Source organism: Pleurodeles waltl, chromosome 1_2 (genome assembly GCF_031143425.1).
Source record: "Pleurodeles waltl isolate 20211129_DDA chromosome 1_2, aPleWal1.hap1.20221129, whole genome shotgun sequence".
NCBI classification, from domain to species: Eukaryota; Metazoa; Chordata; class Amphibia; order Caudata; family Salamandridae; genus Pleurodeles; species Pleurodeles waltl.
Window position 1 is genome coordinate 693544217 of NC_090437.1, and position 27896 is coordinate 693572112.

Here is a 27896-nt window from a genome sequence, read left to right on the forward strand (position 1 = left end):
GTGACTTTAAAAACATAGAAGAATGCCCTGTGTGTGTGTGGAAAACAAGTTCTGACTGTCACACGTTTGACGATCTTCAGTACAGTGAGTTCAAGATATCAGTCCCGCTAAGTGACCTTCCACTGACATATTCTTTGCATGGAGACATTAAAAGGGTGTTCTACTTGATCAGAAGACGTTGTAAATGTTTTGGATCATATATATGTAGCTTGGGAAGAAATTGAGGGGGCCTAAAACCTATGAAATTTCTAAAGCCTCTATCCACAGAACATACACGTACATGTACTTGCAAAACCTGTGCTACAAAAAGATGACCCTGTTGGTAAACTCTTCTCAAATGTTCAACATTCTGCAAATGTACCGCAAGTGAATGCCGAAACAAACAAATAAAGTGAGTTATGAAAATGTGTCTAAAACAGGAGTGATAAACATTATTTTTTTCATATTCAAATCATAATCTGAATTCATAAAAGGATTATTATTTGTTTCATTTCTATATATGTCTCTTCTTCCTCTATTGTAGCTGCTATTTTGGAAAATGGTGAAAGGGTTGCTCTGAGGAGTTATTTTCTGTCTCTATAAGAATACTTGACCACCAAAACCAATGTTTTGACACTAAAATGAAGTATGGAGGTCTCATGGCTCCTGAGCTATTACATCATCACTGCAACACATCTGCAATTTTTAAAAATGTCGTCCAGAAGAATTTGGCCCGGATCAGCAATGCCTACCCAAGCTAAATTACTTCTCTAATGATCCAAAAACACAAATAAAAAATAAAAACGTATGGACAACAATTCTTTTGACAAAGGTAGATCTCGTGTCCAGGTTATTATTGCTGTGTCATGGTCCGAACCTCCTTGCCACTGCATATGCTGCACCAATGGCAGATACACCATGCTGTTTCTATTGCATGTGTCTTTCTCCTGTCTCTGGATGTCCTTCTTTTTTCAGTATCATCTGTCACCTGGGACTGTGTAACCCATCAGTCATTTTCTCTTGATCTTTCTATGCCCTGTCTCTTTCTCACCTGTCTCCTTACAACCTGTCTCTCTGAGGTGGAAGTGGCCTTTCTCCTACCATTTCACCTTCTCCTGTGTGCCTCTCCTGGTTGCCGCTCCACTCTCTTGCATCTTGCTTTCTCAGCTAATCTACTCACTTCACATAGTGGTGCTGGAACAATTGCCTGAGTGGTATGTTGCCATCTATGTTACATCACTGTAGTCATCAGAGTTGTGAAAAATCCAAACGTCACACAAAGACCTAATATAGCAAATGAGCCACACTCTGAGTGTCTCAAGAGTGTGTAGCCAGTTGTGAGTTTTGGAGCACTCATATATAAATATATTACTAAATCATGGTGTGGAAGCGCGTTGGTATTTACACACAGCTCATTTCCATTGAAGTGGCTACAAAATTTGCACTGACATGCATTTTTACTCATGACACTATATAGTGCAATAGTAATACGTGGAAATCGGGTATCAGCGAATAACTGTCATTTTCATATCACAAAGCAAACAGGCTTGATTTGTTTGGATCACATTACAATTTTTATTTGCATCACACTTCAGTACTAGAAATAAAACGTGCTTCATTTGTGTTTTCCTATCCGCAGATATACTTTATAAATTAACTGCACAAATATTTATGTTATTTAAATGTTGTTGTGTGTTAGAGAACAACTGCCATCCTACAGCTTTTCCATTCATCTCACTGTACTCTAGCAAGATTGACTGATAGTTCATTTTACAAAATCCTCTAACTTTGAATACTTTCAGGCCACAGTCAGATAAAGAAAAGCAAACACCAACATCCATAATAAAATAATAAGTAGAAATTTGTCAGAAGACATAGCCTGACATTTGATCTCTGACTCTGACATGATAGCAGACATGAAAAGATAAAAATACAATTTAAAGGCATCTTTATTGCCCATTCACTGTCTGAACTTAAGCATGGTTATTTTGGGGATGTTGCAGCACTCCCGTGCCACTAGGTACAGCGCCAATGCTTTCCCATATTCACACTTGGATGCCTGTCGAACCAGCAGCTTTGTTCCTTTCTGTCTGGGAAAACGTTACTGCACGGTCACGTCTCAGATAACAGGCTACAGCTAGACACAGGCTATTTATTGGGCGGACCTGCCATGCCATTATTTCAGCGGCAGTCATGCTACAGAGGGAGCCCAGGGGCCTCCTCCATTGTTGGGATGCCTGGGGGTCTCCCTACACAGTGACTCTTGTAGGTAGACACCACAACTCACCTTAAATTTAAGGGTGTTAAGGACATCACAACCCCTTCCTCTCCGGGGCAGTTTATTCATTTATATGTTTCCAGGTTATCCTGTTTTTTTCCTTTAAATGATCACGATGGTTCCCTCGCTTGGATCATTTTCCTAAGGCAGAGTATACAAATCTCCTTTCTGGATTTGTATACAAAGCCTTATATATTGGCCCGCTCTGGTTAACCTACTAGAGTCTCCCTACATGTGGTGCTGCTCTCATATCTAACTACAGTAGAAAAGTCAGGATCTGAAGGAGAATGCTGAAGGGTTGGCCCTTGCTGTAAAGTTTATGGATCTGTACAGAAGACCTTCTGATGCTTTTGCTTCCAAGAAAGTAGTTCTTCTCCTTCTCCTCCTCGAGCACAACAGGGCCACTTTGTCTAGCGCTTGTTAGTACTTACTGACTTCTAATTCTCCATTTATGTGGGTGGTGGGCAGGGGAGAGGGCTTGAGGAACAGTGTGGGGGGAGGTAGCTCGAGGAACAGGTCAGTCTGTATTTATTTTTGCCCTCCCTCTATACATTGAGGTTGAAAGATCAATACTATTAAATTAAATGTTCCAGGAATTTAAACCGTGAATAAAATAAAAAGAAAAGGAAAGTGCACAAACTGATTTTCACTATAAAACAAAATAAAACATTTCTAAGCCAGTAGAAATGTTCTTTCCTTTTAGCATGTATAAAACAGGAGCTGAACTGGTTAAACAAACAGTAATGTTGCATCACGTAATCTATGTTTCTGTTACCTGTATGGAAACAATATCTCATCTGTCTCTTTTTTCCCTTTGACAGTTTTTCTGTATAACCAGCTCTTTAAACAAAAGTTTTGCTTCCTGTTAGAAATGGGGTCTTTGGTTGGCAGTCCGGTAACCCCCTGTCCAAGCAAGGACCCTCACTCTAGTCAGGGTAAAAGAGAATCACCCTCAGCTAACCCCTGCTTGCCCTATTGGTAGCTTGGCACGAGCAGTAGGCTTAACTTCAGAGTGCTAGGTGTAAAGTGTTTGTACCAACACACACAGTAACTTAATGGAAACACTACAAAATGACACAACACAGGTTTAGAAAAATAGAGAATATTTATCTAAACAAAACAACACCAAAATGACAAAAATCCACAATACACAAGTCCTCAATTAAAAAGCAAAAAGAGTCTTTATGGAGTTTTAAACACACACTAACACTGTTAGCGTGAAAATGTACCTTGTGTGCGTCAAAAATAACCCCTCACGTGTGAGTGTGCATCAAAAAGGACTTGCGATGGGTCGATTTTACTCACGAGCGAGACCTTGCGTTGTTTCTCTGTTCGTCAGGTCAAGCGCGTCGTTTCTTCTCTCCACAGGAGAGCGATGCCTTGATCCGTTCAGCACTCTCGGGTCCGGGCAGGTCTTGCGTTGTTTTTACATGCCCAGCAGTGCTTGCATCAGAAATCCAGCCGCACGATGATCCGAAAACCACGCAGCCCGGGTTGCGATCTCCCAGCCTCCGTCAGCGATGCTGCACGCCGTTTCTCCAGCTGCGTGCATTGATTCTTCGGTCACGTTGCAGGTGAGCATCGATTTTTATCCGCGAAGCCGGCGGTGCGTCGATTTTTCAGCCGCAGATCTGAGTTGCGTCGATCTTTTCCCTGCACAGCGTTCTGTGCGTGGATTTCTTCCTCTTAGGCTGCCAGCTTCTCAATTCAGGGTTCCAGGAACTGGATGGGCACCACAGGGCGGAGTAGGAATCTCTTCAGAGACTCCAGGTGCTGACAGAGAGAAGTCTTTGCTGTCCCAGAGACTTCAAACAACAGGAGGCAAGCTCTAAATCAAGCCCTTGGACATCTTCACAAGAAGAAAGGCAACACAAAGTCCAGTCTTTGCCCTCTTACTCTGACAGCAACTGCAGGATAGCTCCACAAAGCACAGTCTCAGGCAGGGCAGCTCTTCTTCCTCAGCTCTTCTCCAGGCAGAGGTTCCTCTTGGTTTCCAGAAATGTTATAAAGTCTGTGGTTTTGGGTGCCCTTATACCCAATTTCTCCTTTGAAGTAGGCCTACTTCAAAGCAAAGTCTCTTTTGAATGTGAAATCCTGCCTTGCCCAGGCCAGGCCCCAGACACTCACCAGGGGGTTGAAGACTGCATTGTGTGAGGGCAGGCACAGCCCTTTCAGGTGTGAGTGACCACTCTTCCCCTCCCTCCGAGCACAGATGGCTCATCAGGAAATGCAGACTACACCCCAGCTCTCTTTGTGTCACTGTCTAGTGTAAGGTGCAACCAGCCCAACTGTCAAACTGACCCAGACAGGAAATCCACAAACAGGCAGAGTCACAGAAATGGTATAAGCAAGAAAATGCTCACTTTCTAAAAGTGGCATTTTCAAACACACACTCTTAAAATCAACTTTACTAAAAGATGTATTTTTAAATTGTGAGCTCAGGGACCCCAAACTTCACATGTCCATCTGCTCCCAAAGGGAATCTACACTTTAATCAGATTTAAAGGTAGCCCCCATGTTAACCTATGAGAGGGACAGGCCTTGCAACAGTGAAAAACGAATTTAGCAATATTTCACTGTCAGGACATATAAAACACATTACTATATGTCCTACCTTAACCATACACTGCACCTTGCCCTTGGGGCTACCTAAGGCCTGCCTTAGGGGTGTCTGATATGTAAGAAAATGGAAGGTTTAGGCCTGGCAAGTGGGTACACTTGCCAAGTCGAATTTACAGTTAAAACCGCACACACAGACAATGCAATGACATGTCTGAGACATGATTACAGAGCTACTTATGTGGGTGGCACAATCAGTGCTGCAGGCCCACTAGTAGCATTTGATTTACAGGCCCATGGCACCTCTAGTGTGCTGTACTAGGGACTTACTTAATAAATCAAATATGCCAATCATAGATAAACCAATGACATACACATTTTGTAAAGGAGCACTTGCACTTTAGCACTGGTTAGCAGTGGTAAGGTGCCCAGAGTAACAAAACAGCAAAATCAGAGTCCAGCACACATCAGCAACCCGGGAAGCAGAGGCAAAAAGTTAAGGGAGACCATGCCAAGGATGAAAAGTCTAAACTTACTGTCATTTTTATAAGTGCCACTTTAATCAGTTGCATGCCCCCTACATCCTCTCTTGCTCAACAAAGCCGCCTTTGGGTGGAGTAAACAAGGTACAGTCAAACACCACGAGAACACTAACAACCTGACTCATTAGGAGGAACCCTTAGGTGAGGGCAGTGACATTGTAATGGGAACACTTACACTGAGGCATGGACAATGACATGGGTACTGCCTTTGAGAATGACACAGGGACACTGAAATGCAGACACCATCAAGCATTTTGGAGCAGTGTCACAGACATATGGATGCTACAGCAGTGGTAATGACACAAAACCTTGCAACACTTGCATAAGAGCCTGGACCCGAGACACTGATGTGGGGACACTGACTGGTGGGCCCTTAAATGCTGACACACTGATATGGGGTTACACACATACTGACAGTGTCACAAGGATAATGATACAAAGTAGCCGTGAACATTTGGACACAGAAACAATGGGACAGTGACACACACATTGATGTTGATCTTAGGAAGCTGGCAGAGAAGTGTCGACATGGCAACTCTGACACCAGATCACTAGCACTATTTATTTGAACCTGAGAATTGACATGGTAACACAGACATGCACATCGGTACTTATATTGTGCCATTTGCACTGAGGCCACTCGCACTGCAATAAGGAAATGGGGACACCAGTATTGATCATGAGACATTGATTTAAGACTGAGGCATGTGTCCTTGACATACATAATGACTACTAAATGTACAATCCACAAAGCATAGGAGTATTTGATTTTTGTTTTTAGTTTAGATAGTGCATATCTTGTAGAGGAGATGGCATGTGGGTGCCCATCATAAAATGGGGCCATGTGACGGTTCTGCCACTCTCTCACAGAGCCTTTGGTAGAAGGGTAATAGAAAAGGGAGCTCTACTGAGAACCGTGACATAAAGTGACTTCTGTAAAGCAGAAATTCACCCAAGGGGTCTTTTGCACTCTGAACAATGGTTCTTCCTTTATTTAACCTAGGAGGATGAAAGGATAAGTAGACCTTACAGGATTAAAATCTACCTCCACATGATCAAAACAGGTCTTGGATTGGATGTACTACTCCGCTGGGCCACCATACATGGATATTGGTACAGTACAATGCCATTGTAACAGTTCTGGTACTAAGTGGTGGTTCTGTCCGATAAATGCATGGCAGCACAGTCCACGAATGTCTACCTAATGTATGCATACTGTAGTGGTGCTGCCAATGGGAAGTATAACGGTTGTTGTGATGTGTTGATGCTACTCATGAAAACGACAGCAGGCCTACTGAGAAATGTAGGCCTGATCTAATAAAGAGCATAGGAGCCCAGCTGAGATGTATTGGCCCTGCCCACCGATTTTTGGAAGTCCGAAAAATACGTTTTAATTCTGTAATATACAGAAAAATATCCATGCTCTGTTCTCTTGGTGGAAGCATTTCTCAGGAATAACTGTACTCGCCCAATGAAATTATAGCAGCTCCTTTGAGAGGTGTACGTTCTGTTATATTACTGTAGTATATCTGTAAAGTATATCCACTCTTCCGATAAACAACTCAGGAAGAGATGTGGTTCAGCTTTTGTCCCTGATGAAGTTGCAGAAAAATGTGTAAAATGCAAATCCTACTATTGGTGAAAACTATGAACCAACTTCAAAATATTAATTAAGAACACGAAATGCTTGTAAGCAATAGAAGTCACAGGAGAAACATAAGGGTTAAGGATGCAATTCCAAATTAATCTGAAAAAATATACATTTTACGGATGCAATTCCAGCTTAATCTGAAAAAAATACATTGCACGGTACTTCGTCAAAGAATGCCAGATTGTCAATTCCTTTTTTGCTGGTTCAAGATGAAATGGTGCACGAAAACACCTGTATGTCTGCTGTAAATGATTGGGACTCTCGACATGTCTCGTCTGAAGACCAACAGTTTGAGGACAACAGTGGTTGCTAGGCGTCGCAGTTGTGACCCCAAATGACGTCCATGACTTGAAGAGACCAAACTTGCAGTCAGTTTCTCTGTTCTCTAACAGCATAGATATTTGAGGTTCTAACCATCCTGGACAGTAGAATGTAATTTATTTCAGCTACGCTATTTTTTGTTATTTGGGAATAGAGGAAAATGTCCACATTGAATGATTTAAAATAACAAAAACATTAAAAGCTGCTTCGGAGTGCACACATTTGATGTATAGTAACCCTCAGTTCAGCGTCCTGATTCTCATCATTATTTTAAATATGGTTTTATATATGTGAATGAAAATATAGCACATTAACTAAAGGATCAGAGCTCTCACTGAACAGGTTAGATCTGGGTCATTTGGGAGGCAGAACAGGAATTCAGGTTAACACAATTTGTCGTTTATCTTTTTTGTAACTTAGGTTTGGTTACCATCATTATCCCAAGCCTTGCTGCTCTCCATGCATTTGTGCTAACTAAGGCATATGCATTTATAAATCGCCTTAGCCAGAGCCATATTTTAAGGGGTGTCTTTTCCAAGTACAGTATGAAATAAACTAAGTGTGCCTGGAAAGTATTGCATCCTTTGCCAAGTGTTATTCCAGGGGTTAGTTTAGATTTATCGGAACAGGGCTAATCTACAGCAAAGTTTTAAATATAAATTCATATCCATACGTGGCGTTAGCAAAAACTATGTATACATATAAAAGTTGCTGGGCGCGGAAAATGCACAGCAATAATAAAAGCAAAATGTTTTACCCTATCACTAGACATTTTGTAGGTCAGTGTATTGTTAATTCATCACATGAGATCACAAACAAGACCACATAGAAGGTTATACTGCTGCTGGGAACTCACTAGTCCGTAGTTTCGGCTTATCTTTGCTGAAGATTGAAGAATGCGAACCTTGAGGCCACTGTCTGTTACTAGCTTTATGGACTGGTGGCAAAATAATGGGGACTTTGCAAGAGGCAACTGGGTTCAATGTGAAAACATATATTGCAAAACATAGATTCGAAAACTAAGATAGCCTACATCTGTACCTTACATATAGATTCCCCTACTAACATTTCGGCCAGTATTTAAACCATACATCTTCCAAACCCCCTTCCTACGTGTATTAAGATTGGGCCATTCAAATCTGACTCCAGTCGTAGCATATTTTGGAGATGCTGCTTAACAGTAAGTCACGATTTTGGTAGTCTGTCTTTTTGATTTTATCTTTTCACAAAATATATTTTTGCTGTTTGTATTTCACATGCTACGTCATGCTTATCTCGTTTAGAGGCGCAATAATCGTTCTTGGAAAATGCCACCCACAGGGGAATCCAACATTATCAGGCGTGTGACCTGCTCTCTTCATAGCCGTATAAGCACTGATTAATTGCATAGGGTTGGAATATGTGTACCTAAATCTGCTTGTTTTCCAAAAGCATTAAACATACTTACTGCTTTTGTGTATTGAAAGTCTTTGCACATTTCCTGGGAAAGTTTTCTGCTGTTCATGCTGCTTGTCTTATATCTGCCTAGGTCATAAAGATTTTGGAGAAGCATGATCCTTTGAAAAACTCTCAAGCAAAGCATGGGGCGATTCCTGCAGATGAGGCCAGCGCTGTGCAGAATTACGTAGAGCACATGCTCTTTCTCCTGATAGATGAGCAGGCAAAAGACGCTGCCATGGGCCCTATCTTGGAATTTGTTGTTTCCGATAACATCATGGAGAAGTTGTTCCTGTGGAGCCTAAGGCGAGAGTTCACAGATGAGACCAAGTTGGAGCAGTTGAAGATGTACGAGATGTTGGTCACCCAGTCACACCAGCCGCTGCTGCACCACAAACCCATTCTGAAACCTCTGATGATGCTGCTGAGTTCCTGCTCAGGGACGACCACACCTGCGGTAGAGACCGCTTTGGTGGTTTTGCTGAACCAGCTCTGTTCCATCCTCGTCAAAGACCCATCCATTTTGGAGTTGTTCTTCCACACCAGCGAGGATCAGGGAGCTGCTAACTTCCTCATCTTCTCCCTCTTGATTCCTTTCATCCATAGGGAAGGAACTGTGGGTCAGCAGGCACGCGATGCCCTGCTCTTCATCATGTCTCTGTCTGCTGAGAATAATGTTGTTGCAAATCATATTGTGGAGAGCACCTACTTTTGTCCGGTAAGTTGCTTGAATTATCTTTCCTCCATTTTCATGCTCTTCTCGTTAAATAATATAAAAACAGTAACTGTTAGTATTTAGCACACAGGTAAATAGAGGAAATATTTAGCAAAAAGGTAAATAGAGGAATCGGTCTTACAGCATAGCTTTGCCTTGTATCTACAGTAACACCTAAAATCTTCATGGACCTGATAGAGCGTTGTGGTCATTCGGCGGTGGGGAACTACATTGTGAGAGAGGTTTATATTTACACTTTCCTGGATGTGAGGCCCATATTGGAGATGCATCCTATTTCGGACTGGCTTAGCTTGTTGGGCACTCATAATGCAGAGCATGTGACATAGTGGTGGTGACAGATGTCTGTAGAGATCCCTGTCAGAACGAGAGAAGAGACCTAATGACATCTTTTTTAACTGATCAGAGCTGCAATGCTTTTATTAATGTTCAATGTCCAAGTGAATAAGATGCATAACTGGTGCTACCGAATTCTGGGGTTTCTGAATACCAACACTGCCCAGCCTTGAGTCCGCCTCAAGTCTACTTGTTCCACTGCCACCATAAATGTCTCTTTATCTTGCCATTTTTCCATCTTTCCCCTCCTCCTTCTTTCTCTCTCTTGCTCTGGGTCAAAACCTAACAGTAAAAAATACGTCCAGCTCCCCAAAAGTGAGAACTGGTGACCATCACCTACAACTACCCACTCCAGTGTAAGAACTGCTGGCAAATGCCAATTAATTTGTTATTTGACATGGAAGCTGAGGCTGCTTTCTGTTGGATAACACTAGTTTTCTGTGATCCGATTGTCATCATTGAGATGGAATATGAGCCTCGTAAATTATAGACTGAAAGAAGTGATGTTTCTTCCTGAAAATCAGGATGAGTGGCCGGTTCCTTCCCTTTTTTGGTGGAAAAAGTTATAAGACATTCCAAGTAGAAATAAATAGGAAGACAAGTTTTGTTTATTGGTACCAGGCTCTGTCCCTCACTGCTGACATCTGGTGTTCCCTCCAATTCAAAGGTTTGAACCCCCAGGTATAAAGACGACCTTTTATCCTTCTGAGGTTAAGAAACTCCGTGCTATTCCTCTGGATGGTTGTAATACATGTTTCTTACTGTGTTTTGAAATAAAATCACTTCAGTTTGAAGCGCTATAATTTGTTTTTCCTGCAGGAGAATCTGGCTGATTTCTGGGCAGAACACTGCCATTAACATACAATAGACATTTGTTAGCATTCATGACATAGCAGAGATGGGCTCTTTTCACAACATTGCCTTTGTCTTGTAATTAATGTTAGTCCTAGTTTAAAATTCAAAACAACAGATGTATTCATTCAAAGATGGTTGTTTACCCTGTAAATCTTTACTTGCTTATGTTAGAATCATATTGCAGTCCTCCGGGTGGCTAGGAAGAGTCTTAGATCATTCAGTGCTGGCGGATGAATTGTGGCATGATGACTTGAGAGTACATTCCACCCTTTCAGTGGTCTTGGATTTGGAACCGGGTGCTTCTCCAGGAGTTGCATCGCCGTGTATGTTAATTGGAATTATATAGCACTTGACACCTGACAAGGCACTGAAGTGCTTTACGGTGAGTAGTACGCCACTATGGAGCCCAATGTTAGGGCTTAATCAATGGTTACTGATTATTGTAGGTTACTTGAATTAGCTCTGTGCTCCGAAGGTAATTGTTCTAATAGGAGTTAAGGTGTGATAATTAATGGAGGCTATGTGAGTTCTTACAAATGGTTGGTTGGGTCAATAGATAGGTTAGAGGAGATCAGGTATTATTAGAAATGGGATCTCTAGTTGGCAGTCAGTTTACACCCTGTCCAAGCAGGGACCCTCACTCTGGTCAGGTTAAGGTTAAGATAACCCCGCTCACCCACTTAGTAGCTTGGCACAAGCAGTCAGGCTTATCTCAGAGTCAATGTGTAATGTATTTGTACCCACACACACAGTAACACAGTGCAAACACTACAAAATTACTCCACACCAGTTTAGAAAAAAGTTAATATTTATCTGAGTAAAACAAGGCCACAACAACAAAAATCCAACATATACAAGAAAAGATATTAGTTTTTTAAGTTAAAAGAGTCTTCATAAAAGTCAATGGTTGCATTGTTTTAGCACAAAGTAGCTGGTAAGCATAAAAAAATAAAGCAGCAGGGGAAGTGATGTGTCAGAATAGCAAGTCAAGCGTTGATTCCTTACTTGCAAGTTAGGCCGTGCATTGATTCTTTCCCCGCTGCCCAGGCGATGCATTGTTTCTTATCCCACAGGAGGATGTTGCATCAATTTCCGGACTTGAAGCCTCGAGTCAGTGCAGTGATGTTGAAGATTTGATGTCCAGGAATGATGCGTGGAAAATCCAGACACATGACAAAGAGGGATCTGCGCTGAAGCAGGTGCTGCGTCGATTTTGCAGCCAGGAGACTGGCACCTAAGGGCCCACGGACTGGATTTGGAACCACTTAGCAAATCAGGACTCTCAGCAGAAGAACCCAGGCATTGGCAGATGAAGTGTTCAATGTCCCCACACCTCACAACAGGAGGCAAGCCCAGTTCAAGCCCTTGGAGAACCTTGGAAAGCAGGACGTAGAAAGCAAAGGCCAGTCCCTTCAATCCCAGGGCAGAAGCAGCAGCAGCAGGTCAGCACAGCAAAGCAACTGGCACAGTGGCAGGTCCACCTCAATCATCCAGGTCTTCCCCCTGGCAGAATGTCCTTAATCCAGGAGTGTTCTGAGGTTTTGGGGTCAGCAGTCCAATACTTACACTAATTTATACCTTTGAAGTAGGCAGACTTCAAAGGAAAGTCTTTGTACTACACAGGACCCTGTCTCTCCCTCTCCTGGCCCCAGACGCAGTCCAGGGGTTTGGAGACTGCTTTGTGTAAGGACAGGCACAGCCCTATTCAGGTGAAAGTGTTGGCTCCTCCCTCCACTCTAGCCCAGAAAGGCTCATCAGGACATGCAGGACACACCTCAGCTCCCTTTGTGTGACTGTCTAGAGTGAATTCACAAACAACTCAACAGTCAGGCTGACCCAGACGTGGATTTAGCAGCCAAGCAAAGGCACAGAATGGTTATGCAAGAACAAGCCCAATTTCTAAAAGTGGCATTTTCAAACAGCCAATCTAAAAACCAACTTTACAACAACAATTTTTTTTTTAAATTGTGAGTTCATAGACCCCAGACTCCATTTCAAGGCAATCCCCATGTTAACCCTTGGGAGAGATAGGGCTTGCAATAGTGAAAAACGAATTTGGCAGTATTTCACTATCAGGACATGGAAAACACATCAGTACATATCGTACCTCCTAAATACCCTGCATCCTGCCAATGGGGCTGTCTTGGACTTACCTTAGGGGTGACTTACATGTAGTAAAAGGGAAGACGTGGGACTGGCAAGTGGGTACACTTGCCATGTGGAATTGGAAGTGCAAGACTGGACATACAGATACTGCAATGGCAGGTCTGAGACAGGTGCATAGGGCTACTCATATGGATGGCACAATCAGTGCTTCAGGCCCACTAATAGCATTTGATTTACAGGCCCTGGGCAGCTCTAGTGCACTTTACTAGGGCCTTACTTGTAAATCAAATATGCCGATCATGGACAAAACTAATTACCAACCCAGTTTAGACAGAGAACTCTTGCACTTTGCATTGGTCAGCAGTGGTAAATTGCCCAGAGTCGTAAAGCCAGAAAAAACAAAGTTTAGCACAGGATCATAACAGGAGGTCAGGAGTAAAAACAAAAAGACAGGGATAACCACAACAGGAGCTTGCAGGTCTAACAAATATTGTAAGATTGTATGAATTTGGTTTCAGAGAATGGGAGGTTGTGGCCTATGTAATGAGGTGTGGCCAGTTTGCAAAAAACAATAAAGTAAATGAAAGGAAATAGACATGCAACTTAGAGCAGGCTGTGCACAGATAGAGGAGGCATTTAAAGGGTGGAAATGAGGAAGGGATTTGAAATAAAAAAGAGGGAACAATTTAAGGTTTTTTCAATAAAGGTCATATTATTGTGGTTGTAGCATATAGTAGAAGTAGGCTTTTGGGATAGCGTGCTATCTAAGGGTGTACAAGAGTAGAAAGAAGCTAAGAATTTTGATTGGCATTATAATCAGGCAAAAAGTCTGTCTGCTGCTAGGATTTATTTTTGTTGGGATGAGAATAGACCCTACATGGTATTTGGGTGTGTTCCACTGCCCTTACTGCCCGACTGCATGTTTACTTTTCTGAATTTTAGTTTTGGGCTTGGTGTCACACTTATCTAGTGTGAGAGGAGAGGCATAGGCTGTCCCTGATAATGCAATGTGTTGTTTATGGAGTGCATTTGCATGTGTAGTATGTGTACAGCACATGTGTAGTAGTAGTAGATCTTTGTGTGGAAGTCGGTGCACTGAAATCCCTGGAATCCATTATGGACGCCACTGATTTATTTACCATGGCACAAGATGAAGGTTGAGGAGAGCATCACAGACAGAGTGGAAGTGTACTGCCCACATTCCTCCAGCTGTGAGGAGGATGGAGATGGGGCTAACTTTGGAAGTTCGATCAAGACTGTTAGCAAGAGGATGTTAAATTCCTCCTGAGCACTGCAATATGAAGTTAGCTCATATCAGTTGAAGTGGCACATTTTCTAGCCCGAGCCTGTCCTTTTGTCTGTCCCTGATTATTACTTCAGAGAGGCTGATGACAACCATGTGGAAAATCTTCACATTTCATTGTGCCAATGTTTTGGGTACTGCAGTTTGGACACATTCTCAGTTCTACCTTTTGTGAGAAGAATCACTGTGTGCAATTCATTGGGCCCAGAAAAAATGCCAAATTAGAGAGATAAAAAACAAAATGCTGAGCCAATTGAAAATCCAGTTGAATAAGAAAAAGCCATTATTCATAAATACTGTAGAAAATGGGTAGAGAAACATTTAAAAATGACAATGGCTAGAGAAACATTTTAAAATGACAAAGTGGATACGTGAAAAACAAACTGGATTAAAAAAAGAGGGTGATATTTTATCAGCATTTATAAAACAGCGCAAGCTGCGTAGAAAGCATTTCGGAATGAGAAAACAGACACAAGAGATGTGTTAGGAGCATCACATCACTTGCTTGTGTTTTGTACATTAGTATGCCCTTAGTACACTTTGGTGCTCATGTCAGATCACACGTTTATCTTAAGAGGCACATTTAAGGAGATGTTTGTATAGTGAAAGTAATTTCAAACAGGTGTTTCACAAACCTCCTAGATGATTCAAGTGACAGGTCTAAAACAGCCCAGCGGAAACTTTCGTTTTTTCTTGGTATACTGCTGTATAAGCGTATAAAGAGACAACCATTGTTAGAGTAATACAGCTTGTCAGAACATAAAAAGGCAATAAATGCAGCTACTAAGATAAATGTTGTTAGTCCATTTCCTATAATCTTTGACATCAACTACTTTCAGAGTTTCACAGACCACTTTGCAATGGTTAATTTGAACATTGTCCACAGTTCAGCACTAGAACTCTTTTTAGATCACCTGCACTTAAAAGAAATGTGTACCTTTCACAACTGCTTTGATTGTGAAAAGTCATACATGTTGATTGAAAGGACTGCTGCAGCAGCAATGTTGCTGTTTGTGAGTGCTACATAATTGTATTTGTAAGAATGTCCCTATTACCACGCTAAAGGTACAGCAATAAGGAAGAGAGACAGTCTCACTCTCCCTTGGCTGATTTCCATCAGGGTGGGCTAGGCCATCACTCTGCTAGCTGCACACATCTTTCTGAAGCATTCTGACTGATTGGCATTGGTGTGCAGGGTAAAATTGGCCCATAGGACAATCTGGCAGTGCAGAAGGGATAGCCTGACAAATCAGTGTTTTTAGGTCTCGCTTTGACAGATCTTGTGCTGTCTCTTCAAGACATGTTGTATACATTCTGTGGGTTTAAAGCCTGCCCATTGCTTTTAATTTATTACTTCGAGCATCCTTTAATTTTTCCTGTTTGTCCATCCTTTTCATGTTTTGTTCCCTCCCATTGAGCACCACCCAATTACTTGCATCCTTACACTTTGGTGTTTATCTGTTTGTTTTTGTTCTTTGTTTCCAGCTCGTGTTTGTTGAAGCTTTCCTTTTTATTGTTCCTCATGCTTTTGCTGCAGTTTAAGGCAGCCTGTTTTCTCGTACTTTTGTTCTTCGTGCTTTTGTGGGAGCTGAAAGACATTGTTTTTTTTTTTGTTTTACTTTTTTTATTTACATCGGAATGGGAGCGTGTGCTAGCACAGCTTTAAAAAAAAAAAAAGCTTTGTTTTCCATCAGCAAGGTTGTGTGTGTGTGTGTCTATGCAAGTTTTGAAGACTTTATTATTTTTTTCTTGAAGGGTATCGTGCTTCTCTTATGTATATATTTATTTTCTTCATATAGTGAGTGTGTGCAGGCACAGCTTAAACAAACGTTTTCAATCTGCAATGTAGCGTGTGTGCTCTTCTGAATTCTATTTGTTTATTTGCTTGAAAGGGATAAACACAATGCATTTCAAGCAAATCAACAAATAGCTTTCAAAAGCGCACACATGGTACCTTTCTATATAAATCAAATTTTTGTATTGGGGAGTGTCAAGCTGTTCACTGTTGTAGTGGGACCCCCCACCTCCCTTGGTTTGGAGTGCCATCTTCGAAGCTGATATCTAGTGCTCCTTGCTGCTCGAGTTTGAGTGGGCTGCTGTAAATGTTCAGTACAAACAGCTCTGCATTGTCTAAAGCTGCTTTAGGTTTCATCAAGAAGGTGCCGGGGGTCACTGCTTTATCTCTTAGTTTATGTTTGGGCTCAAGAGCTGGATGTGAGACTGATCTGCAGATGGGAAACATTTGGGAGCAGTGGCCTGCACGAATGAAGGCACTGCCTGCCTAGAAACCTACAAAGAAAACAAGCTGTGTTTATAAAGCAGAGATTATCCAAACAAGCAAACCATTATGAGGTACTGGGCTGTTAAAGTGACCTGAGGCAGCCCGAGAGGCTTGTGTTCCCTTCCCAGATGAAGGCTCATCCTCTGCAGCTAGGGCTTTTCCACAACTGTGCACTGGCCCTACTATTGCTATTTCAAGACTCCCGTTGTGGTTGCTGGCCTGAGGCTGACTAGTTTTCCCTGTGACATTGCTGGTTATTTGATTTTTGTACATTTTCTCGTTGGCCTTGTTCCACAGACAGCATTGTAGCAATAAGCTCCTCAAAACAGACCAGAGGGCGAAAAAGAGCCATTTCACACTGTGCCTATGATGATAAGGCCATTAGCGTGTTTTTCACCTTTCAGGGCCCAGGTTGTGGTGGAGTTTTGTATTTATTTGTTCTTTTATATAGCCCAGCCTTCCCCAAGGTGGTTTCAGAGAGCTGAATTTGTTGTTCAATGTCAGAGTGCCCCACGGCGTGAACATTTGATTTACAAATACACATTGTGGTACGTGAAGGTGTATTCAGGTGGTTACAAGGCATCATCTATTACAGCGCAAAATCGTATCACACAGGTAATGAGCACAAGCTGGGGCATGAGAGCAGGTAATCGGTGATTTGAAGTATACAAGAGGTTAGCAAGCGAGGAAGGATGTGTGTGTAGATGATATGATCTGATTTGCCAATAATTAGAGTACATACACAAACCCCACAGGAATAACTGTCATATGTAAGGGTAAACCACTGGCAGAAGGAAATCATAGAACCGAGGACGTGTTGGAGAGGGGTTAATGATGCCCTCCATCTCAAGGAATTAAGTATGACGTCAAGTAAATTGACAAAGTAGTAATTAGCTAAGAGCGCATGAGGTTCAGATAGTAGGTGGTATTCCTTGTTCTCTACATGTTGCATAATGTTTCTCTTCATTTTCTTTCCCTCGTTGGATAGGTTTGCTGGTTCGAAAAGCTTCAGAACGAGAAATATACCACCTTTTAACAAGAAAGGATGGTTCATTGGTTTTACGCACTCGCTCCTGAGGTCTTTGCATAACTTGAATGTCTCCGGTTGAGCTATTACTTTTCAGAATGACCACTTCAGGCTCAGGCATTCAATGTAAACTTTTTCTTAAAGTGCTATGTTAAAAACTATGTATTCATGTGCAGTCGCAGCTTGCCTCGCTAATAAGGAGGGGGCAGTGCACGGGGGTAAGAGGGGTCGGGAGCGGGTCTAAAAATGTATTACAAAAAAGTAATAATAATATAAAAACTTACTTCGCTCCTCGCCGTGCCACGCCGCTCCTCTCCTCCGTCTCGCTGCAGGCAGGCACAAGCTCCCAGTCTGCCCTGCGGCCAATCATGATGCTGCTCAGGATTGGCTGTGAGTGCCCTGGCTGGGCGTTCCCAGGCAGACTGAGAGCCTGTGCAGGCTCTCTCCAGCCCAGCAACACAGTGCCAGGTTGGAGAGAGCCTACTGCGCATGTGTGTTTGGCTGGCCTGAGGCAGCCTGCCAAACAGGCATACTCTCTGAAGGAAGTGCACAGTGCACTCCCCTCACTGCCCATCAACTCCATGGTCCCTCCCCTTTCACCAAGAAGGGATAATAAACCTAGTTTATTATCCCTTCTTGGTGAAAGGTTTGCAGCTTCTGCTGCTGCCGGGTGAAGGGGGTCTGACGCTCTCTGCAGTCTGGCTGTCTGTCGAGCTGTCCATCATTTCTCCCTACTGTCGGCGTTTTTCTGTGGCCTTTAGTCTGCCCTTTTAAGGAGAGTTTTCAGAGCGAGCATGCTACATCATTTAGCACAGTGAGGGACCCCAGTGAGGTGCAGTGAAGGGGCTTCACCACACTGAGAACATGAAAACACGCAGCGGAAATCTGAGAGTAGTCCACAGAACACATTGTCCACGCAGTTCTTATCCAAAGTGTTGTGTTTTAATGATTATACCGCCTTGTTTGTTTTGTTTCAAGATTTACGATTTATTTTAACACATAAATATGTAATTAATTTTCCTTTCTAACTACAGCATTCTGTCATCTAAGCTATCGCCAACAATAATTTTGAAGTTGAAACTTTATTCACATGCTGGTGATACCATTAAGTTGTGTTATATTGTTACTTAAATTGCATTTCCATACCTCTTCCGAGGCATAAAGCACTATATATGTTTTGTGTCAGCTGGGATTTTATAAAAAGTGAACTAAGTAATTAGATCATGCTACTTCTAACATACATGCATCTTTGTATCCACAATGTGACTAATGTATGCAAGTTGGAATTCTGAATTTTATCTTTTTAAATGTGCTCTTGTAAGCATTTATATAGCGCTTTGTATTACTACTATTATTATGTCTGTGTAGCACTTTCTTAATCTAGCCTCACTTTCATACAGATTCTCAGAATTCCATCAGTCAGTTGTGCATGTTTGGTAGTGTGCGCTTACAGGACAAATGTTAAACATTAGAAGACATTTGGGTAACTTTTTGCTGTGTTGCACAGCAGCGGTACAACATGACTAAACAAAATTCACACAGCCAATAGCTGTCATGCAGAGGTGAGACCTGTGGCCTTTGCAAATGTTCTTGCCCAAATATTTTATTTCACCAAAACTTTTTTCATCATTATCGTAGATGAAAGTGCTTTCAAATATGTAAATTTCCGAATACAGCGTAGGCTGGGCCATAGAGCTTTTTTACATGGCTTTCAGCCATGCTGAACTGCAGCTATGCTGCTATTCAATATGGCTAAAATACATTGACAACTCCAGAAGCTCTCAGATTGCCAGGACCTATTGGCTTTGCCAATGCTTGTTTTCTATTTGTGGGCCTGTTTTATGGTCTGGTGGGCCAGCTGTTGCTGTTGGTTTCTCTGATACTAACATAAACATAGCCTGCTGCACGCATAAATCCACGCAGTCTCCCATACCTTGCAAATGCAAAATACCTATGCCCTGGGTCTTCACAAGTTCAAAACTCCCCCAATGTGTAAATATGGACCACTTTTGTATCAGTCTGCTTTGCTAATGGGAGCATTGTTATTTTTGGTGCCCAGGCTATTTTCTGTCCCAGTCCCAACCCTGTTGGTATAGCCAGAAAAATATTTAGACCCACAGCAAAAACCAATGGGACTTTTCGAGGTGAACCAGTGCAGGCAAGTAAACGATCCATTCATAGCTTTTTTTATTTAAATCTGATAATTGTAGTTTATTTCCTTTATGAATTGTGACCCACAGATTCAAGATTGTAAAGAAAAAAATAGCACGTTCGTTAAACAACTTTGGTGCAACCCATCTGTGCATATGTGTGGGATGCTGCCTGCTTGAAAGAAGTGGACACTTGCAATGTATGCATTGTTTTTATATGCATTCCTGCACATCTAAAGCATTGATCAAGGCCATTGAGATGATTTAAGAACTCTGTCAGAGAGATAGAATGATGGTTGCCAGAGTAGTAGGAGCTAGAACATTTTGAAGAGTTGGGGTGCAGCTATCAATGTTACATCACTGAAGTTACAGGGATTGTGAAGAATCCAAGTGCACAGAAAGAAAAAGTGTAGCAAATAAGCCACTTCCATTCCGCATGAGAGTGGTACGAAGCTGCTGCATTTTGGAGCATATTGTTGCAAATCTATTGCTGTTACAGACAGCACGTATCCCATTGAAAAGATCAAAAGCCTAACACAGACATGTAGTTTTACTGATAAAACCATAGTACACAAGCAATAATATGTGAAAATCAGGTTTCAGCAATATTTATCATCCACATGTAATCAAGTAAAGTATCTTGATTTGTTTTGATCCTATTAAAATCTTTGTTTTCTTTACACTTCAGAATTTCAAAAAATGCCTCATTTGTGCTTTCTAAACTGCTGATATATCTGTACAGTTCATTAATAGATATTTACATTTTGATGTGTGTTAGAAAAAATTAACATTCTTCAAACTTTCCTATCATAGTAACCCAGCAAGATTGTCAGGTAGTCCACCTTACAAAATGTTCTAATTTTGTGTTAAAGAAAGGAAAGTAAACACCAATTTCTATGTTAAAAAAGCAGCGATTTGTCAAAAGACTTAGCCTGACGTTTGACCCAGGCCTTTGAACATGGTTATTTAGGGGGTGCATCAGGACCCCCAAGCCACTGCATCCACTGTCTATGGTAGGCAATGACATCAGTAGGCGGTGCAGTTTGTGATCTCCTAAGAAACTGTTTTGGGTCTGGCACCGGCTTTTTGTAAACACTCCTCTCCAAAAAGGAGGCCACAATGAAGGACAGGGACAAAGTTATGTCATAGTTATTTATATAGGACCTGAAAAAGGATCCAGGTGCTTTATCAGGAGGCCAGGAGACTGACACCTGGAGAGGTTAGTCGAAGAGCCAGGTTTACAGCTTCTTGCAGAACTTGAGAAGCCAAGAGAAGGCTCCAAGGTGGAGAGGGAGGTATGCTTTGGAGGAGAAAAAAGAGCAGGCACAGCCTCTGGCTTGCTAGTGAGAGACCGGCTGAGAGGAGGTTTCTGGGAGGTGTGTAGAAGTATACGTGGATGTTCGAGCCTGGCTGGTGTATGTGTGTGTGTGTGTGTGTGTGTGTAGTTTGAATTTGTTGGGCCAGTGTAGTTCCCTCCGGTGTGGGGTGATGTGAGTATGGCGAGGGAGGTTGGCTGTTTCTTCAATTTAAATGATTGTGTCTGTGTTTCTTATAGTGAGCCTTCATGTGCAACAAGGTACTGGTGCTGTGCAGCATCTGTGCACTACCCTAGACTGCGCTCATGTGGTGACATAGAGCAGGTGCACACATATATGTTCCACTGTCAACAGTAAAATAAGTTAGCTTATAGCTGTTAATGACCTTGAGCCTTGACTTTAGATACCAAATTTTAAACATAATGAAGGGAAACTAAGCATTTTTCTTTGTTCAGATCGTCAGTAAGGTCTTGTGCCCTGCGGCTACCTAACACTGCTATTGTTCAAGATTCTATGGTAGTCCTTATAAGAGCCCCTACATCAGACACATTTTGGAAATGAAGTCCCTTTTCAGATAGAATTTCTATCTAATAGGTAGGATTTGTAGCTTCTGTGTCTATTCTTTGTAGCATACATGCCAATAATAAATTCATATCCCCCTGAGGGTGGTACCAAAAGACCTAAGTGGATGAAGGTGGTAATCACTGTGATGATGTTGGTATGGAGTGAGGAATGTGTAAGAACTTAAATTTACATGAAGACCAACAGTAGCCTTTCAGTAAACATCTGTTTTCAAGTAAGGATGTGAAAATTCAATACTCAGAGCACTTTGAATTTTCTTCAAAAGGGCATTTGGATTTTCTTTGTAAATCACATTCAAAGATTATGTTTGAATTAGAGCACTCAGCACGCCTCTCTATTTGTCTCTTCACTGACTCTAGTTTTAAAAATGCAGGAGGAGAAGCTGTAGTTGAAGCAACTTCTCGAGTCTCTGATTTTATTATCTGATTTTATTAACATTACATTTGAAAACTGATTTAATTTAAAAATCATTGTTCAACTTTTTAGAGAGTCGTAACATTTGAATGTTATTGTTGCAGTATCATTAAAAGTGGTCTACCTTATCATAATTCAACGACATGGCACATAAACTGCAGGTTTACTTTGGTAGCTGTCCAGTCGACTAGCATACAAACACACATGTGTAGGCTGGTATATGATTGTAGAGCTATCCAACTTACTACACATCGACAGACCCAAATTACTGCGGAAGTGGCATAACCCTCTTTAATGCCACTCTTCCCCCGAGGTATGTTCGAAATGTAGCCAATGACAGTATGCCCTGTTATTAAAAGAAGGTTGCTGTGTTCTATTGTTGCTGCAGAGCAGCGCTTTAAAGGGGCCAGTACTCACTGGTACTGAGTACCTGTCCTTAGGAATTTTTCCTCTTTCAGTCCTGGAACTTGTCCTTGCCTATAGAGAGTACTGGCACTCTGGGTTGCAGTAGCCAGGCTCATGTTACATGTGTGTAGCAACGCAAGACAGTAGCTGGTTCGTTTCTGAAGAGACTGATTGCCAGAAGAACTTTGTATGTATTCACCAGTGGCAGCTCGCTGCGTGCAGAAGGGATAGGGTGCTGCGATGGGGTGGGGGGATAGGGAAATAAAAATTTAATTAATTTAAAAATATAAAAATAAACACTTACCTTCTTGCTGCCGTGCCCTGCTCCTCTCCTCTGCTGGCTGCAGGCAGGCACAGGCTCCCAGCCTGCCCTGTGGCCAATCCTGATGCTGCTTAAAGCAGCATCAGGATTAGCTGGAAGCGCCCAGAAATGGGGCTCCCAGGAGGACTGGGAGCCTGTGCAGGCTCTCTCCAGCCCAGCAACTGTGTTGCTGGGCTGGAGAGAGCCCTGTGCGCATGTGGGGTGTAGCCGGCCTGAGACGACCGGCCAAACACACATACACTCTTCACTGCTTGTCACCCCGTGGCCCCACCCCTTTTACTAAAAAACAATTATAAACACAGTTTACTATAGTTTTTTAGTAAAAGGTTTGCAGCTGCTGCTGCTGCTGGCAGGGGGGCAACACTCTACTGCCCTAATGGAGGTGCCGCCCCTGGTATTCACTGATAGATGTTTGTTGGCAGGTCACGAATAAAGAACGACAGGACTCAGTTTGGCAATTAATATGAGCATTTATGAATAATGGCCGGGAGGGCAGCACAGCTCTAAGTCTGAAACCGCTCTCAAATTCATCAACTCAAGCAGCCCTTTTTTTATGCTTTTGCCACTTTGAAGGCGTCTTATCACTCGTCATGCATTTTTAATTTAAGCGCTTGTTTGGTACATTGTATCACTACTTACGTCCGCATAAAGCCACGTTTCTCATGAAAAAGCATATAATTACACGTTTGCAGGAAAGCGAAGGTTACATATCTGTTATGTGCACATTAATAAACGGCAATACCTTTTTATCTCACGTTCTAAAGGCTGTCTGTATTTCCTCCTTTTCTAACTCCAGACTTGGAATCCCCCGTCTGTCTGGCCTCCCTCACACAGCTGCTGGCCTTCAAGCATCAATGCTCATTGTGTTCCTGTCCTGAAACTCCCTTTACTTATGAACGTGGATTTGAAATGCGTGCCGTTCCTGTGACCATTCAAGCTTCTAGGCCCTTCTACATGCAATTGCATTGTGAATAACTATGCCTTGTCTCACTTCTCTGCCTCCTGTACTGACCTTTTACTTGGATGCCATGAGCACTCGGGTCTGTATTCCTCTCTGAGCATATAGGACTCTGCACGTTTTCCTCCTAACTCATGCATTAGCAAAAATGGGCCTTCTCTTTCTATATTTTCAGTAACATGTTCAAGATGGCATCCAGTACTGATTATGTCCCAATTGAAACAAAACCTCCAAATCCTTCGCTTTTTTAGCTTTTCTGCTGTGCCACAACGAATCCGAGTGATTTACTGCACAGAACCTCGAGGTGAAACGTTCATCGATAGCGTAAATGAAAGGCCAGAGGCGGTCTTGTAGTGATATCTTATGAAGGATAAGCACGCCAAATACTAGTCAGGAGCAGCTTCAGATCTTTGGCTAGTCAAACAAAACAATATCTCAAGGAAGTCTCTGAGTCACACCTTGTCGTTAGTGTTGTGCAGTCAGCAGGTAACATCACCCAACTGTTTCAAGTCCCCAATTAGTGGAAGTTGCAAGAAGTCCGTGCCCCATGTGGTCTTGCAAGTGCTGTGAGGGGAGCACAGCGAGAGGAGTCCGCCAACTACACTTAAATTTTGAATGAGCTGAAAATGGATCACACCAAGACTGACCAACAAATATGTGTTTATAGCCATTCACAGCTCAGAAACTACAACTAGTGATTTTATTCTTCATTGAAGAACCTTCTGAGCTGTTGTTGCTGCATTAAGTTGTAGCGACTCATTTGAAACACCACAAGTGATATACCAGGGACCTGCACACACCACACTGTCAACAGAGCAGGGTCCACTCAGACCCATCTCTTTCAAACATATTGTGGGCATGACACATGCGTAGGCCTGCCGCAACACTCGCAGGAAATGCTGACATTGAGGTGATGAGTATCTGTAGCCAGAATGTCTGTGAAGGTGATGCCACTGACCATGAGAAAGAGTAAGCATGTGCGTTTAAAGTACAACCGTAATACTGTGCTAGTAGAAACAAATACGGTTTATCGAATGATGTGCATGTATGAGTGTTGGCATTTGTGTGTGTGTGTGTGTGTGTGTGTGTGTGTGTGTGTGTGTGTAAAATGTGCACTATGAACTTCTAGAGACAAAGTTATTCTATTTCAGCAGCATGGATGTCGATTCTCCAAAATGCTAGTGGTAGAGGAAGTGACATCACACAGCAGTTGAACTTAATGAAAACACATGAAGTGATATCATATAACCTTTGACCTTTAATGTCCACAGGAGGTGCTGTTATTTATCCCTGAAGACATAGTCATAGTTGACATCGCTGAAGTTCCATAATAACTGCAAGATCAAATATAACACTGCACATACAAATGTCTAGTGTAAAAACCACCTTTATCAGTGCGCTGACCCTATTTTTGGAACTGGTGGGACATAACACTTGCTGTGAATTGTAGCGAGCCAACCTGTTTTACAGGGGCTTTGGAAAGTTCTCCCCCATTACATTTTTTAAAAGAGTGGGGTATTCAAAAGCACAGGTTTCACATAAACCTGCCAAAAAAACATACACTCTCAGAGGGCATTCTTGCATATTCCAGTCCTTTCATGGTGTGCAGAGTCAGTGACAGTGAACACTCCCGAAGAGTTCATCCCATTATGTGCTATGGGTTCCCCCATAAGTCAAAATCACCTCCATTGTGCCAAGGCCAGCATTTTGTCATGGGTAGCACACATAAGCCATGAGCGCCCCTTATGCCAAAAATGTATCCAATATGCTGCTGTCAGAACTTTGATATTAATGCCATCCATATACCTTGGATTACACCGTATGTCAGACCCAGTATTTTGCCATTGCTGGCCCCTCCCACATTACATGATTTCCTCTCTTTTGTGAAATACCTCTAATGATTTAGGGGGTCATTCCGGGCGGGGACCGCGGAAGCACCGCCAACAGGCTGGCGGTGCTTCCAGGGCCATTCTGACCGCGGCGGTAAAGCCGCGGTCAGAAAAGGGCAACCAGCGGTTTCCCGCCGGTTTACCCCTGGCCCAAGGAATCCGCCATGGCGGCGCTGCTTGCAGCACCGCCATGGGGATTCCGACCCACTTCCCTCCATCCTGGTCCTGGCGGTAAATACCGCCAGGAACAGGATGGCGGGAACGGGTGTTGTGGGGCCCCTGCACTGCCCATGCCACAGGCATGGGCAGTGCAGGGGCCCCCTAACAGGGCCCCATAAAGATTTTCAGTGTCTGATGTGCAGACACTGAAAAGCGCGACGGGTGCCACTGGACCCATCGCACCCCTTCAACTCCGCCGGCTCCATTCGGAGCCGGCTTCATTGTTGAAGGGGCTTTCCCGCTGGGCCGGCGGGCGGCCTTCTGGCGGTCGCCCGCTGGCCCAGCGAGAAAGTCAGAATGACCGCCGCGTCATTTGACCGCGGTACGGTCTTTTGGCGGTTCCCGCCAGGCGGGCGGCTTCCGCCACCCGCCGGGGTCGGAATGACCCCCTTAGTGACAGCAGTTTGCCAGATGTGCCTTCCTTGCGTACATCAGTGCCGGCATTTTTCAAGGGGTGCCTTGTATGCCAAGAATTGCCATTGGTGTGCTAGTATCAGTATTTTACCAAGGGTGCCTGTTATGCCAGGAGTTACCTCCAGCATGCTAGTGCAAGTATTTTGTAAGGTGCCTGTAATGCTAACAATTCCCTCTTGTATGCCAACTGTAGTATTTTGCCAGGGAAGCTGCTATAATCCAAGCATTACCTTCAGTTCTTCCGGGGACGATGGCAGAATTGTAAGCATGACACCACCATCTCACTGTTGCTCATTTATATTCACTCACTCATACTCACACTCATTCTCACTTACTCAAACTCCTTCATTAATTATCACGTGTATGCACCCATTCATACTCACTTTCTTGCCCCCACTCATAATTTCACTCATTCTTTCTCTGACCTTAGCATATTTACTCATAAGCACTTTCATTCACTTTCACTCCCTCATTCTCACTCACCCTCACTTATTCTCACACACACTCACATTCTCTTAACTCTCACACATACTTTTCACTGATGTGCACACCCTCTTCTCACCCGTTCTCCCTTACTCTGATTCACTCATGCATACTCACTGTGACTCACTCACTCCCTCACACTCATTCTTATTCATTCTCACTCATCCACTTTAAACCACTTAGTCATTCTTACTTGCTCTCATTCTAATTTCTTGTGACTTACTCAAATTGCCTGACCGCAATCTCACTCTTTCTCACTCACTACATGTCACTGAGTCTTACTTTCATGCGCACACACACGCTTACCCATAGAGACTCTGTCACAAACACACACCCTCCTGCACATAAACACACTCTCACCCAGAAGCGCACACACACAGCATAGATTCCTGGTGCACCACTTTTTTATTGCACTAAACGTGCAGTAACAAAAATAAACGGGAAACGAAGGTGGAGAATGGCGCCCATTGGGGCGAGGTGCCCTTGTCTTTATGGCACAGATTTTGCTACCTGTGGGGCCAGGGGTCATAAAAGATGTGCCACGGTCGCAAGGGGCAAGCCAGAGGCCGCAGCTGCGACCTCTTGTGACCAGTAAATGGCGTCCATAATCAGCTGATCGCGCTTATTTTTTTATGGGCGAGCACAAAGTGCTCCGTCCATTCTGTAATCTCTCTTTGGGCTTGAAACCACGCCCATGCCACGTCAGTCACTTACATTGGTTCGTTGGCTTGCCTTTTAAAATCCGCTTGCATTTCTGGTATTTAGCCCACCAACACAGCACCGGTAAAGTACCAAAAACACACGAGGCCGGACTACTTTATCTGTTTATTTTCCACGCAGCGTAATCGCGCTGCATTTTACATAGCGCGATCGCGCTGCATTTTTTTTTTGCTTTACAACGCTAATAGCTCTAACTCGAACAAATGCGAGACCCGTTGCATTGAAAATGCTTGTCTTGCAGTAGCGTTCTGTACAGTATACATACACATAATGAGTGGAGCATGCACTATGGAAATATCTATACAGCCTCATATATTAGCGCTGTGAAGTAACCATGAGGCGATGCACAGCGCTACATAAAACTCCTTCCCATATAAATGAAAAGGTGTACTTTACTATTAAATTGCAACCCTTTATTGTATTCACTATGCAGTATATAACCTATTTAATGATTCTCACACTGCCTGACCAAAATAACCCTCTAAGAAAACGAAATAGTTACTTATGTTAACTAAGGCAAATTAGGGTGCATGCGTGAATGCAGCTGTGTAAATCAGATCAGGAAGGGTGGCTTCGAAGGACAGGTGGTTCTTTAGGAATGCTCCACACGTATGAC

General features: G+C 42.8%; 1 protein-coding gene across 5 annotated transcripts in view; it reads left to right on the forward strand.

The window, feature by feature from the left end:
* The window catches only part of FHIP1A (FHF complex subunit HOOK interacting protein 1A), a 349320-nt gene that overhangs the window by 151483 nt on the left and 169941 nt on the right, over positions 1 to 27896 (forward strand). For all 5 annotated transcript variants that reach the window (XM_069242647.1, XM_069242648.1, XM_069242650.1 and 2 more), the window contains one exon: positions 8859 to 9485. In XM_069242647.1, coding sequence (XP_069098748.1) covers positions 8859 to 9485 — 627 coding nt within the window. The remainder of the gene's footprint in view (positions 1 to 8858; positions 9486 to 27896) is intronic.